Here is a 15325-nt window from a genome sequence, read left to right on the forward strand (position 1 = left end):
TTGAAAACGTGCGAGCTAATTTATTTATATGCTAATGGAGCAATTAAATTACTTTTTATAATGTCCACAATTTGATTCACTGTATTTGTCGATAACTATGAATCCATACTTATCATTCCAACATTTCGAACAGAGATTTCGAAATTCTGTAAATTACATGTTTGTGTTCCCATGATCACCATAAATATGATTAAGATTCATATCATCTTGACAGAATGGAACGAGAAAATTTGGATTATCTCGTACTAAATGTTTTGAAATACGTGCATAAGTTTGACGAAGATAAAAACTATCAATGTCTCTATGACGCTCCATACAAAAATATGCACACATATTATCTTGCTTCTCGCATGTCACATCATCAAAGATCATTATCGAATGGGGTTTTACTTGAGTTTCACAACTTCTTCATGTTCATTGAAAGAGAAATAACTGAATTCTTCGACAGGTTTCAATAGCGTTTCTAAAAATTTATACTTTGGTTCGTGTATAGATTCGAAAAATAGATATATATTACCAAAACGTAAAACATTTGAATGAATAATAGAGGTCAAGAGTGCATTTGTTTTACTACAATTCGAAGGACCACATATTACTTCGTGAACACTACTAGGTAATAAATTACTGTGACGTTTAATTTTTACATTCTGTGGCACAATACTTTCAAAATTTAAGTTTCTTCCATTGCATAAATAATGTTAATATGATTAAAGAAAATGTATTTTTAAGTATATATATTTCGACTCAGTATGAAAAGCTGCGTCGATTCAAATATAAATATTACTTTCATCAAATTCAAACATTATTTACATCTAAACAAAAAAATATTTTATGTAGTGGTGAAGGTCAATATTCGTTGTAAATAAAATTTTTTTATTGACAAATTCATAGTATAACAATTGTCTACTGTCTGAAATGTTTTCGTACAATATTTTATTGAAACAATTTTTCTTAATTTTCCTTCATCACTGTCATCTATATCCATTTCTTCATCTTCATGCCTCATGATTTCACTATCTTTGTCCGTTTCTGCTTCTCTATTGTTCTCTTCATCCCTCTCTTGATTGTTCTCTTCTTCTTCACTTTTTTCTTCTTCAATTATTACTGGTGCTGGATTATCTTCATCATCACTTTCTTCTTTGTTATCAATAAGTCTCCTTATTTGACGATTTGCACGCGTTTTGCCGTTCCACTGACGGCACAATTGGTCTCATTTTAAACCTATTTTTTCACATGTATACTTCCTTGTAGCACAATCACTCTTACAAGCACAATTGATAATTTTGAGAAGCTCGTCTAGTGCTGGTTCTTCTGTACTTAATATTGGTATGAACAACGATTTAGTCCCTGTCCATCTCCATTGTTCTGCGTTTATCGCGTTCCCAAGCCAAAATTGAATTTGATAGTACTCGCGTTTCGTATGTTCTATTAATGCTGCGTTTGTTGGTGGCAACGTTGCAATTGATATGTCTACTTTTCATCAAGTAACGGCATTTTTAAAACATTCCTACCGCAAATCTTTACCGGAGATAAAAAGCGCTAATAGTATCGCTTCCGGTGAATGCATGTGCGAATAATATAAACTGCTTCGGAAGTTTTCTGATTTCTGGAATAATAGACATTCCGCTTTGATTTCCTACTCGCGGTTTTCCGGAAATAAAATTGTTTATCTTCTGGAGCTACTCCAATTAAGAGAATTAACAAGTCAACATCACTTCCTACGATCGTTATTGATGTGTTCGTTGCTTGTGATAACTGTACGGCTTTTCAGACAATGAAACTATGAGCATCTTCTGCTGCTACTTTATTCCTTTTTCTTTTAGATGAGACATTAGTGCATCGACTAGTTTTATTTTATTTCCAATGTTAGAAAGAAATTTTGTTTGAGATAATGTGATAATGTTTTCTGCACTAATGGCAATATCAGCTGGTACATTTATTTGCTTCCGTCAAAACCTTTCTATCACGATGAGCAATTCCTTGTCTATGACGTCAGGTATAACATAGGGTTTAACAATGCTGTACAATTGAGACTTGGCGGATTTTCTCATAAAACCTTGTTCGTCAAACAGACTCAGTGGGTATGGTGATAATTCATATCTGAAGGCTTCAAGCATTTTTTTTTTACGCTGAATAATTAATGAAATTCTCTGAAATAGCATCAGTGGGTCTATAGGAATACAGTCATCTTCAATATGAAGAGTTTCTGCTTCAAGTAAGTTCTTTACTTTGTATAATTTTGTTAATGACAATTCAGGAATATTTTCAAACGTTGTTTTCATACCTGCTTCGCCAACTTCATAGGCTTTGTGACAATTTGTTTATGTATTGCCTATAACACCAGTAGATAACGAGAGTAATTTCAAACAGGGTTAACCAGTTAGCCATTGACCCCATATTTTTATATGTTCTGCATCTGTTACCATTTTACTATGAGATAAATTTGTGTATTGTTCACTATTTGCTGGTGTGATGTTTAAATAAGTTATCAATGATTTAGTGAGCTCCTGGCATTTCAAATAGCTAACGTGTGACGACACTTACAGTAATTCCTCGTCCATGTTTCAGATCAGTTCCGAAGAAACGATTCAAGGTTTGTTCTATGGACATGCCAGACCAAATACCTAACCAAGCTTTCTGACTTCGTCGAATTGTAAAATAACCTTGCTCTGCAAATTTTTCACATTTATCAGGGTCCATTTTTTGTTCCAAGTTCAGCATATCTTATAAATAAACTTACGCACTTTTCGTATATGCCAAATGTCCAAATGCATGGAATAATGGTAGGATTTTTTCACACTTTTTAAGTGTAACTGCCAATTGCCGAATCTCTCTGCCTCGTTGAATTGAAGAGCTGTAGAAACTGTCTCCAGATACTGATGCCACAATTTAGCTGTTGAATTTTCCATGAGAGCTTTGGTTAAATATGTAGTGAAGTTTTCAATTAATATTTTAACATTTTCATCACTTCGTATGTCTTCTAAAATTGGTGGCTGTGTATTAAAACTAGCAAAAAGTGATTTCGCTCCTTCTGTTCATTGTATGTTGTGAAGTGTGATTCTAGCCACTCAGTTACGTCTTGAACTTTCCATATTTACCATCGGAAAGTACTAATACCCTTTCTTGCTCCGAGTTTCAGAGTGTGAGCCCTAGGGGCGCTAAATTAGCTAGGAGGAAGGAAGGGATAGAACGAGGAGGGATGACGATCGGCCACGCTTGGCAGCGCTTGAGCGTTACTCATTACTTAGATTATGGCTGTGCCAAAGAACATCACGCACCGAATACAGTCCAAAGAGACGCAACAAGTTTGCCGCCTTTTCCATTATTGGACATCATAATTAAGTCACTTATAGTCTATAGTCTTTTGATATAAAAGTTAGACAGATAGTCACAGAGTAAAAGTAATATCCAATCAATAAGTACAAAGCAATATTGGCGACTGAAAGTCAAAGTATCCAGTCAACTTCTCCGAGATCGCTAGTCCAGTCCACAAGGGAACAAAAGTGCTGTCCAGAGTGTTGCTAAGTAGCAGAGACAACAAGTCGAATGCATAGAGGTGGTAATGGCTAAAGACTTCAGTCTACCAGAACCTGTACGAAGCCCAGAAGATTTCAGATTGGCAGAGACAACAAGATCCTGAGAATTGCAGTAGTTCGAAATGAGCAAGTAAGTCCAGCCGGTTACATAGTACAATCGATGAGTATGTCTGTCTCACTATTAAAGTCTGTCTTTATAGTTTAATAATTTCTTGTTATTTTACTGATCTCATGGTGTCCAAGATTATAGTCTCAATTATTGAGTTTATTGTGGAGATATGAAGATAAGATTGTATTAGAGTCAATAAACAAGTCTATCTAAATTACATAAAATCGTAATTACAGAATTGTTGAATTATAAAGAGTCACCCATAGACAAAGTCTATGAGAATATTTATTGTCATTTACACTGTAAGTCAAATATTGGTTAAATTATATAAGTTGAGTCATTTTTTTTCTATTGTTCAATAAACTGAAGGTAATGTAAACCAGATCTTATCATTCCTAGAAACGATATTGCACTTTCCCCCTTTTGAGGAATACAATAGAGATTGTGGAATCCAGATGCCTCAATTTATTGGATTAAAGTGGTTTATTTCATATGTCTTTATTGAGTCGTACTTTATTGATTACCTGCCAATATCGCTTGCTAATCAAAATATCAGTGCTCTGCAGTGGTCTGGGTGCGACCCGAAAGGTCCACACGACCAACTCCCCAGTGGAAAAAATTAAAGAATCACCATTTTTTTTGTTTTTATAATAAATACTATTATTATTGAAAATACTTTCTATAATTATTAGTGTTGTTATTATTATTTTTAATTCAAGCATAAAAATGCTAGTAGAGGGTAACACCGCCACAACGCCCTCGATTCCAATTGTGATCTTCCCATCCTCGACCTCCTCTTCCTCTATCGTTTCCTCTTCCTCCTCTAACTCGTTTCTGCCTTTGGCATCAACCCTCGATCTTATGACTGGCGGTCCTCAGCATGTCTTTTCTCTTTGGGGGTGTGGTGAGCACCCCCATTCTTCCCTCTACCTGTGAATGATAATAATAATAATAGTAATAATAAAAAGTCCAAATATGACCAAATATAAATAAATAAATTAACAAATGAATGAATGAAAGAATAAGAATATAATCCAACATAATGTAACATCACATAACATAACATTTTTGTTTATAACTTGCTTATGATGTTGTTTATTGGTTCACTTTTTATCTATTTTTTTTTGTTAATTTATTGATGAACTTATTAGTTTTTTTTTGATTACATGTTTATTTATTCACAAATTAATTTATTTTTATCTTGTTTCATTTAATTATACTGTTATTTATTTATTTGTTAATTTACCTATTTGTTTTTTTCATATGTTATTTGATGTTGTTATGTTATATTATATTATGTTATATTATGATATGAACAAAGAAGCATGTTTTCATTTATGTCATACAGTAAGTAACTTTTTTTAGTAAAATAAAAAATTACACGTAAATAGAACACAAATATGTTGCCTAGATCTTGTTTTCCATTCTTTATAACAATTGTAAAGAAAAAATTATGCGTTAAAAGTACTCATATATACATATCATGGATCCCTATTTTTATTGTTTATAACAATTTAAAACTTTTTATTTAAATATTACAATGTCAATAATTATTTGTTAGTAACAATGTTCAATTGTTATGGACACAATTCCATGGTATAAACAATTATTATTGACTATTACAGCGTCTTTCATGCTGTTTTCTCAATCTTGACACGAGTTTAAAATTCTTTCATTGCTGATTTTGTTTTCAAAATTTTTTTTTTTTCGATGAAATATTGTCATCATATTTTTATGCAAGTATTCTAATCACTTAATATTCATATTTTTTGAAGATTTTGAAATTTTGTCTAAAACATGGTATAATTTATAAATTAAGAAATTCAGATCGTTTTCCATTTTTGATAGTTTTTTAGTTTAACGAAAAAAATGACTGGACCGATTTTGCTGAAAATCTAATCCAGGAAAATTCCGAACGAACGTACGCACATTCGCACATACGTACATACACACACACAGACGTCCACTGGAAAACGATCGCAAAAGTCGGATTTTGCAAATCAATCTAATAAGCTTAGGATAGGGTTCCTACAGGGTTCTCTTCCAAAGATAAGATATTTTTATTTTCTCTCAAAAAATTAAAAAAGTAGGTGAACATTTCACAATGTATTCTTCGAATTTGTAACAAGAGTCTCGGTCTTTTTCTTTTGCTGATTCTTTTGTAGAATGGATTGCCTCACGATCCAGCATACCAACAGCTGTATGCGTTAAAATATGAGCTCTTGTCGCTCGACTGTAGGCATGATCAGCTATCATTTTTTTTTCGATTGTTTTGCATAAATCCTTGACCATAAATCTTCCAAACCACTTCCTGCCACTATGTGTCCTACTGCTCCAAGATAAGACATTAGAATGTGAAAACCACCTAATCGAACCACGATTTTTTGATATTTCTCGTCAGTCGATTTTGCTAATATTGAACGAGCCTTTCGATATAGTGGTTAATCGAAAGTCACAAAACACGTTTTTTGGTCTTGCTTGGAACATTCTTCAAGTGCATAATGCAGAGATGTATTAAGTGTTGTTAAATTCAATGGTAGTTCATTAATAAATGGAAAGCAAAGTATACGGGGCACATTGTAATCCATGTGAATTGTTATAGTCTCCATAAATCCTCTCAATGATGGTATTTTTAGAATTTCTAAAAATTCAGATCATAAGTAGGCGCCATAAAACCGTGGTAGGAATGATTGTGAGGAAAGAGACAAATGTGGAACTAAAACGTATTTAATGCTGCTGTTCTGACTTGGAGGGGCCCAAGTCAGTGAGTCGGGAAATATTCAGAAATTGTTAATGCCGGACTTGTCCACCGGCGCGTCAGTCAACTCACTGGACCAATCATCGGGAAGTATTTCCCTCATGGCCCAGAAGGCAACTCTACGGCCCTAGTGACGCCAACAAGCACGCGGTCGAGCACTTGTGGCGTCAGTTAGCTCCAGGCAAATCACGCGGTCATCTCTGTATAATTGTTCGCAGTCAAATCGCGGTGCAGTCAGCTCACCTTTGGTAGTACCAAATACAGTCAAGTAGACTCAGACAACTCTCACGAACAAAAGTGAATCATCATAATTACTCTCATCAGTGCCAGGGGTCCAGTAAAGTCAGTTGTAGTGTCTTTGGGCGCGAAGCTGAACTGGCGTCGACGCCATAGTGCCTCACGGACAGTCACACATACATCACATACTCGAACAACTCAGGTGTATAGTGTGCCTGTTGCTCTTCACTGTTTGAGACTCCTTTTGGTGAAAAAACAACCATAAGACAATTCAAAAGTGTATGAACACTTAATGTACAGTCATCTCACATAAACTTAGTGGTTATTAATTTCTATTGTTTAAGTTACGTGTTATTTGTTAATAAAATCTATAAAACCCATACAATCTTGGTGTTAATAAACTCTTTTTACGGACGCTTAGCGCGCATTTTGGTCAGAGTCAAGATAGCCTTGACGCAGTCAACTCACGTGTACATAAACATAGTTCGTTAATTAGTGTAGTGTCCGCAGTGCAAGTTTAGTCACCGAAAATTACTATTTAGAGCTCGTAGACTCAGTTCATTAATTTGTGTGATTCTTTTGATGTTGGGACTGTATTGAAAGCCCACCATTAGTATCAAGGTGACAGTAGACAACTCTAGCAACAGTTTTTGTGCATTTTTAGTGATAAGTGTAATTATAGTGACATTAGACAACTTACTCAACTAAACTATGGCAGACAAACGTTTAATTTCTCCTGCAAAATCGGACTACGTAGATGTAGCCGAAGACAATGAGTCAGTTGAAGGTATTAGTGAGATGTTAGAGCAAGTGAATGTAAGCCAAGCGCCATCACCAGTTCCAGTCGACTCTCAGGCAGAAGGTCCCAGTGAAACAACACTCAAGGTGCCCGAAAAGGCCACCACATCCCGTGATAGGTCGAAATCACCTCCTGCCCTGGCGAACATCACGCTGTTTAAGCTCACATCTCAAATGTCCAGGTATGAGCAGCTTCAATTCATGCAGCAAGATGTGGCTGACGTTGTGCGACAGCCTGCTCTCGTCACAATGTCTATGATCGAGGCTAAGCTATCCCAATTGAACGACCTCTGGACATACTTTGTAGTGGAGCATGAGGCATTAGGTGTAGGGTGTCGGTTGACGCTTTTCAAGCACAAGTACATGACAGATAGAGTGTACGAAAGTGCTTTAAGGCTTCATTATCATATTAAGTCAACTCTCCATTGTGTTAAATCAGAACTACACGAGAAGGACATCTAGAAGGCCATCGATGACTACAAAGCCTCAACGCAGCAGACGACTCCAATCATGTACAGACAGGCAACTCTCCCAGAGATCCCTCTCCCAACATTCGCAGGCGACTCATCAACGTGGACGCAGTTCAGGGACATGTTTACATCCCTCGTTCACGATCGAGAAGATCTCAGACCAGTGGCCAAACTACCTTACCTTAAGGCCAATGTATCAGTTCCCCCACTTCAATTGATCCGTCATGCTGTGATGAACGACGATGGATACGAACCAGCGTGGAATCAACTCAAGTCCAGGTATGATGATCCAGAGCAACTCATCTTCGCCCACATCAAGGACTTGTTCAGTGTGACCACACCATCATCGAAGTCAGCTGAACAACTCGATAACCTGGTAGACGTTGTACGCCAAAACTTAGATGCCTTGAAGGCACTCAATGTCCCAGTCGACTCAGCAAACTACTTCTTGGTATACCTGGTGGCCAGTAAACTTGAGCAGCCGCTACGTGAGTCATGGGAACTCGAGCGAAGTAGGTCTCGCTCACCGACAACTCTAGACAGTCTACTCAACTTCATCTCAACCAGGGCACGTGCGATGGAGTCAGCTCAAGATGCAGCCCGGCAAGCAAAACGGTGGCCTACTCCAGTGATCACGAAGAAGTCCAGATCACAACAACAGTCCAATCGCCAGCAGACAACTCACTCGCAGACGAATCGAGCCTCCAGGCATGGGGCTCAAAAAAGACAAGCAGACTCCCCCCGTGATCAATGCAGCAGTTTGGATCACTATTTGGTTGACTGTAAATCATTCGTAGGACTCTCGCAACAAGACCGATACAAGCTGGTCCTCGCAGCACGGCTGTGCTTTAACTGCTTCGGCCACCACTCCATCCAGGTGTTTCAATCAGAGAAGAGGTGCAGTACGTGCAATTTAAAGCACCACTCAATGATCCATACGCCCAGGACAGAGTCCTTGAGAAAAAGAGGGTATGGCCCAGGCCAAGAACCGCAGCCTACTCAACCAGGTCAAGAGCCATCAACCTCCCAGCAGTGAGGTGATGACGTGCCATTTCCACAGCCGACTCCAGATCACACTCATTCATCTACGGAGACTTCTCACTAGGCAACTCATCATCACAGTCAACTCTCTGCAGTCAACTCTGATTATGCTTCAGTCAACTCGTCAAGTGGTGGTGTGATCATGCAACATGCAGACAACTCAACAATCAATGGTGATGAATCATGTCAATCTACATGCGCTAACAGGAGTAAAGAATGCTTCTCTGATGACTCGACAGAAAGGATGACCTTAGCACATGAGGTTTCGGCCTCAGGAGGGTTGAGGGTCCTGGACGAAGAGTCAGAAGGTCTCGTTCGATCTCCTACAGCCGGAGAAAAGAGAAAGACTCACACTAGTCAACTCTCAGACGACTCACATGATGCAACAATCACCAAGAACAAGATAGACAACTCAGAGATTCATGGACGATTCTCTTCAGCACCTAGAGCAGCAGAAGAGACATGGACTAATGAGTCTTCAGATCAATCAGACAGCTCAGCAGTCTTACTCGCCACAGCCAATGCAGTATTACTCTCAGACTACTCTCAGCTTCCAATAAGACTCCTGATAGACTCGGGGTCTGAGCTGACGTTCATCTCATCAAGTGTGGTAAAGACTTGTCATCTCCAACGTTGTCCATCAGTGATATCAGTGCTGGGAATTGGTAACGAACCAGCTGTACAAACTAGAGGAGTGACAACAGTGACACTTAGATCAACTCACACACAGGAGCAAGTTACAATTAATGCTCATATCCTCAAATGCGTCACTGGTACTTTACCAACCAGACAACTCAAGGAAATCAACTGGTCAGCTCTCAACTCTCTTCAACTTGCTGATCCAGACTACTCAACTCCAAGACCCATTGATATCTTAATAGGAGCAGATTGTTATGGTCTGATTGTGAAGGCGGGCATCAAACAATTTCCTCAGTCATCTCTCATAGCCCAAGATTCAATCTTTGGATGGATGCTCATTGGAATGCCACAACAGACACGATGCTCAACTGTGAGAACTCATCACGCAGCATGGGTCAGCTCATACCAGCAAGTGTCTGATCTCTTGACAAAATTCTGGGTTCAATAAAAAGTTCCAGAGACTTCAGCCAGCCAACTCAGCCAAGATGATCAATCTTGTGAAGATCATTATGTTACGACTCATTCAAGAGACCAAGATGGGAGAGATGTTGTGAGAATACCGCTAAAAGCATCACTATCTCTTCTAATCAACTCAACAGCGAGAGCTCATCAGTGTTTACTACACATGATCAGACGACTCACAAAGAATGACTCATATGCACAACTTTATGCAAGAATATGAGTCACTGAACCACATGAAACGAGCCAAGGCAAGTCCAGTCAACTCTCCAGTGTATTATTTGCCTCATCATGGTGTCTTAAGAGAAGACAGTATTACTACAAAACTCCGTGTAGTATTGAATGGCTCTAGTCCATCTTCTAGTGGTCTATCAGTGAACGATATTCAACATACTGGTGCCAAAGTCCAGAAAGACATTGCAGACGTACTCATTTGGATCAGGCAGCATAAATTTGTGTTTACATCAGACATCACAAAGATGTACAGGCAAATCAAAGTCCACCAAGATGATTGGGATCTCCAGAGAATCCTGTGGGTGGACGAGCACTCCAAGATCATCCCATATCAACTCACAACAGTCACATATGGTACCAGATCAGCTCCCTTTCTGGCTGTTCGCACAATGATCCAGCTAGTAAAGGATGAGGATCGAAAATTCCCTCTAGCTGTTGATCCACTATTAAAAGGAAGATATGTAGACGATATTTTTGGAGGTGCTGACACAGTGACTCAACTGATAGACATCTCAACTCAAGTCAGACAACTCTGCATGGCAGGTGGCTTCCCGTTGTCGAAATGTCACAGCAAAATAATAATAACAAACTATTTGCAAGTTAGTTTTAATCGATTCTGTTTTTTAAGTAAAGTTGATTGAAATTAACTTGAGCTCACTTGCAAATAGTTTGTTATTATTATTTTTATTCTACCCCCAGTTACCCCATGTATCGTTAAAAAAAAATCAAAAAAATGAATATCATTAATCGACTCAGCATTGAAAACTTTATCGATTGATGCTATTTAATTTTGCGATTTTTTTTTTATGTCACTTGGGGTGATTACTCTATACAATGCTGGTGATCACTTAGTTTTCTTTAAAGTCTTATAAATGCTGACCTTGTGACGTCAGCTATCCTTTCCTGTATTTTGAATACATAAACATAACCCTCCTTGTTTATCCCATGGGTTTTGTTTACGTTGTGTTTCGTTTAGGCACGTTTATTATGATCAAATACTCGCAATGAATGTGACAAGCGCTGACATATCGCTTTGTTTCTCTCACAGCAGTATCGTGCCCAAAAGGTGTTCAATATCTTCATTGTTTTGAATTGTTCCAACCTTTAGAGGTCAATAACTTTTAACAGCAACTCAATCCAATTCCTTCAGTCAATCACAGACAACTCATCAGAAGAGCAGATCCACTCATTTGAGAGCTGCAAAACAAAATTACTTGGGATCTCGTGGATTCCAGCGAATGACTCATTTAAGTTCAACTCAAAACCTCCTCGTGAGAAGTCCAAGCTCACGAAGAGAATAATTTTATCAGAAACAGTACAACTCTACGATCCACTTGGATTTCTAGCACCTTTTATTGTCAGAGCAAAGATGTTGCTACAAGAAATCTGGCTAGATAAACTGTCACGGGATGACCAAGCCCCAGATCACATTCTCACCAAGTGGACCAGCTTCAGATCAGAACTCTCACACGTTTCAGACCTCTCAATTCCACGATGGTTAAAGATTACTCAGAAATCTACCGTGGAACTTCATGGCTTTTCAGACACCTCACAACTAGCTATGGCAGCAGTTGTTTACATACGGGCTACTCATCCAGATCATGGAACTTGTTCAACTATAGTCTGCTCAAAGTCTAAGGTTGCTCCATTGAAGAAGATGTCTATTCCTAGACTAGAACTCACCGCAGCAGTGCTGCTTGCCAGACTAATCACTTATGTAAGGAACAACTTAGACATTCAGCCAACTCAACTAGTATGTCGCACAGACTCCTCAGTGACTTTGACCTGGATTCAGTCTCACTCATCCCGTTGGAAGGAGTTTGTAAGAAACAGAGTGTCAGCAATCCAAGATCTCACTTTAATCAGCGTTTGGAGGTTTGTACCTGGCAAACAAAATCCAGCTGATTGTGCTCCTCGAGGTATCAGCATATCCCAGCTTCGAAAACACCCCCTGTGGTGGACAGGTCCACAGTGGTTAACAGCAGACGAATCATTATGGCCAACTCAATCATCAGTGTACGATTCAAAAGCTCAGCAGGAAGAGCGGCCCGGGCTCACTTTAGTTACTCAGACAATTCACCATGATTATCATTGGGATATGATATACAGACATTCTCGGCTAATCAAATTGCTCAGAGTGACTGCAATTTGCTTCAGGTTCAGCCAACTCCTTAGACGAGTACCGCAGTCATCTCTTACCTTTCCTTTCACGCCACGAGATTTAGAGAGAGCAAGGATTTTTTGGATAAAGGCAACTCGAGAATCGTACTTCTCACAGGAAATCAAGCAGATCAACTCAAATTCACTGCCCGTCTCACACCCCCTCGCACGATTGACAGCATTTATTGACACTCAAGGAGTCATACGTGTTGGAGGGAGGTTAGCAAATGCTTGCTTGGACCAAGAAGCAAAGCATCCTGCAATCCTACCACAGAAAACTCATCTTTCCAGACTAATCATTGCAGATGCTCATGAAAGAACATTGCACGGTGGGACGCAGGCAACTCTGAACCTCATACGATCATCGTACTGGATCATAGGCGGACGACTCCCAGTACGATCCTATATTTATCATTGTATGAAATGTGCTCGTTTACGTGGCGAACGAGCGAAGCAGTTAATGGGTCAATTGCCGTTATCAAGAATCACTCCAGCCCGACCATTTGCCGTCTGTGGTGTGGATTACGCTGGTCCCATCACGCTAAAGACTTGGAAAGGCAGAGGCGCCAAAACATCTAAGGGTTGGATGTGCATTTTTGTGTGCTTCGTTACTTCTGCACTACATTTAGAGATTGTAACAGATTATTTAGCAGACTCATTCATTGCAGCGTTCAGACGGTTCACTGGACGTCGAGGTGTCTGCACAACTCTCTACAGTGATTGTGGCACCACATTCCAAGGCGCAGACACGCTCATCAGACAACTCTTCAAGCAGGGGACTCAACAGGCCAGTCAACTCGCAGCTGTATTTGCAAAAGATGGAACTGAGTGGAAGTTCAATCCACCAGCTGCACCACACATGGGAGGAAAATGGGAAGCTGCAGTCAAATCTGTAAAATTTCATCTTAACAGAACTATAGGCGACCCACTCTTTACATATGAAGAGCTTTCCACACTGCTTGTCCAGATAGAAGCAGTCCTCAATTCCAGACCACTCAAACCTCTCTCAGCCGACTCTACAGACATCTCAGCGTTGACTCCAGCACACTTCTTGGTTGGTGAACCGCTCGTAACATTGCCAAAGCCGTCACTAGAAGATGTGCCACTGCCACGCTTGTCCAGGTGGCAATTTATTCAGCAGCGACTCCAATCGTTTTGGTCCACGTGGTCGAAACAATACCTTCAGCAGCAACTCGCCATTTCCAAGTGGAAACACCCCGTTCACAATATCACAGTCGGCTCACTTGTACTACTCACTGACGAGAGGTTCCCACCAACGGAGTGGCCTCTCGCCAGAGTGATTGAGGTGTTCCCAGGATCAGACGGACTCATCAGAACAGTCAAACTCAGGACAGCAACAGCAGAACTCGTCAGACCACTCACGAAGCTAGTCATCTCACCATACACTCCACCAGCAGAAGATCAGCAAAGGCGTTGCTGATGGTGGGACAATGTTCTGACTTGGAGGGGCCCAAGTCAGTGAGTCGGGAAATATTCAGAAATTGTTAATGCCGGACTTGTCCACCGGCGCGTCAGTCAACTCACTGGACCAATCATCGGGAAGTATTTCCCTCATGGCCCAGAAGGCAACTCTACGGCCCTAGTGACGCCAACAAGCACGCGGTCGAGCACTTGTGGCGTCAGTTAGCTCCAGGCAAATCACACGGTCATCTCTGTATAATTTTTCGCAGTCAAATCGCGGTTTTGTGCAGTCAGCTTACCTTTGGTAGTACCAAATACGGTCAAGTAGACTCAGACAACTCTTACGAACATAAGTGAATCATCATAATTACTCTCATCAGTGCCAGGGGTCCAGTAAAGTCAGTTGTAGTGTCTTTGGGCGCGAAGCTGAACTGGCGTCGACGCCATAGTGCCTCACGGACAGTCACACATACATCACACACTCGAACAACTCAGGTGTATAGTGTGCCTGTTGCTCTTCACTGTTTGAGACTCCTTTTGGTGAAAAAACAACCATCAGACAATTCAAAAGTGTATGAACACTTAATGTACAGTCATCTCACATAAACTTAGTGATTATTAATTTCTATTGTTTAAGTTACGTGTTATTTGTTAATAAAATCTATAAAACCCATACAATTTGGTATTAAGGAACTATTTTTAAGGAACCTTTTAGCATCCAACCTGTTTCGTTATTCTGCTCTTAATTATTACAGTCCATTAGTTTTTAGTTTGCTCGTCCGGCCGACTCGAAGTCAGAACGAATGCATAAACTTGGTTTATTCATAAACGCCAGGGTTCGGCATTAAAAATTTTTCTGTAGTATTATAGGGCAAAATTGTCAATTCTTCTTTTCCCCTTTTTTCGACCCACCCCCTCTGCACTGAGCCACGGGACCATTGTACTGAGTTCAAAACATATGGTAAAGGCGGTCTTATGTAGTTATGGGTTGGTACAGCCCGGCCTCATAACAGAACTGTAGAAGCTTGTCCGTCCTAACCGTTACAAGAATGGGTGCGTCGGTTCCAAGGTTTCCTAATAGGCGCTGCCTAGGTTCCTTAGCCCCGAACAGTCCCTTGTCATGTAGAATGGCATCTCTTCTTCCTAACCACACCACTGGCACGTGGATTCCTCTCCGCGTCCCAGCATCTTCATATCACGACGAGTTAGCCAGTGCCCTGTGACGGCGTCCACGACCACTCTAAGCCTTCTTTTATCTAGTTCGATCAGGTTCCTGCTAACTTAAGTTGTAGGTTTCCTGAGGAACGCTTTATTGTGCCTTATTCCTGAAGTCTCCGTCCAGTAGCTGGTGAATCTCTTGTACATACACTCTTCCCCCAGCGCCTTTACAAGTTCCCCGGGAGCATTAATCTCCACTGGGTCCTTGCCACCTCTACCGCTAGCACTTATACAGGCCAGCCTG

At 40.0% G+C, this 15325-nt stretch overlaps 3 protein-coding genes across 3 annotated transcripts; all 3 read left to right on the plus strand.

The window, feature by feature from the left end:
• Positions 1 to 7948: 7948 nt before the first annotated feature.
• LOC118065324 (uncharacterized) lies at positions 7949 to 8944 on the plus strand. The gene has a single exon (XM_035080520.1). The coding sequence runs from the start codon at positions 7949 to 7951 to the stop codon at positions 8942 to 8944; it is 996 nt and encodes a 331-aa protein (XP_034936411.1).
• A 147-nt stretch (positions 8945 to 9091) lies between these two features.
• LOC118065325 (uncharacterized) lies at positions 9092 to 10036 on the plus strand. The gene has a single exon (XM_035080521.1). The coding sequence runs from the start codon at positions 9092 to 9094 to the stop codon at positions 10034 to 10036; it is 945 nt and encodes a 314-aa protein (XP_034936412.1).
• A 1614-nt stretch (positions 10037 to 11650) lies between these two features.
• LOC118065327 (uncharacterized) lies at positions 11651 to 13882 on the plus strand. The gene has a single exon (XM_035080522.1). It carries the CDS (start codon positions 11651 to 11653, stop codon positions 13880 to 13882), a length of 2232 nt encoding a protein of 743 aa, XP_034936413.1.
• The last annotated feature ends 1443 nt before the right edge of the window (positions 13883 to 15325 follow it).

The sequence above is a fragment of the Chelonus insularis genome, unplaced genomic scaffold (genome assembly GCF_013357705.1).
Source record: "Chelonus insularis isolate UGA/USDA-ARS -01 unplaced genomic scaffold, ASM1335770v1 contig_2_pilon, whole genome shotgun sequence".
NCBI lineage: Eukaryota > Metazoa > Arthropoda > Insecta > Hymenoptera > Braconidae > Chelonus > Chelonus insularis.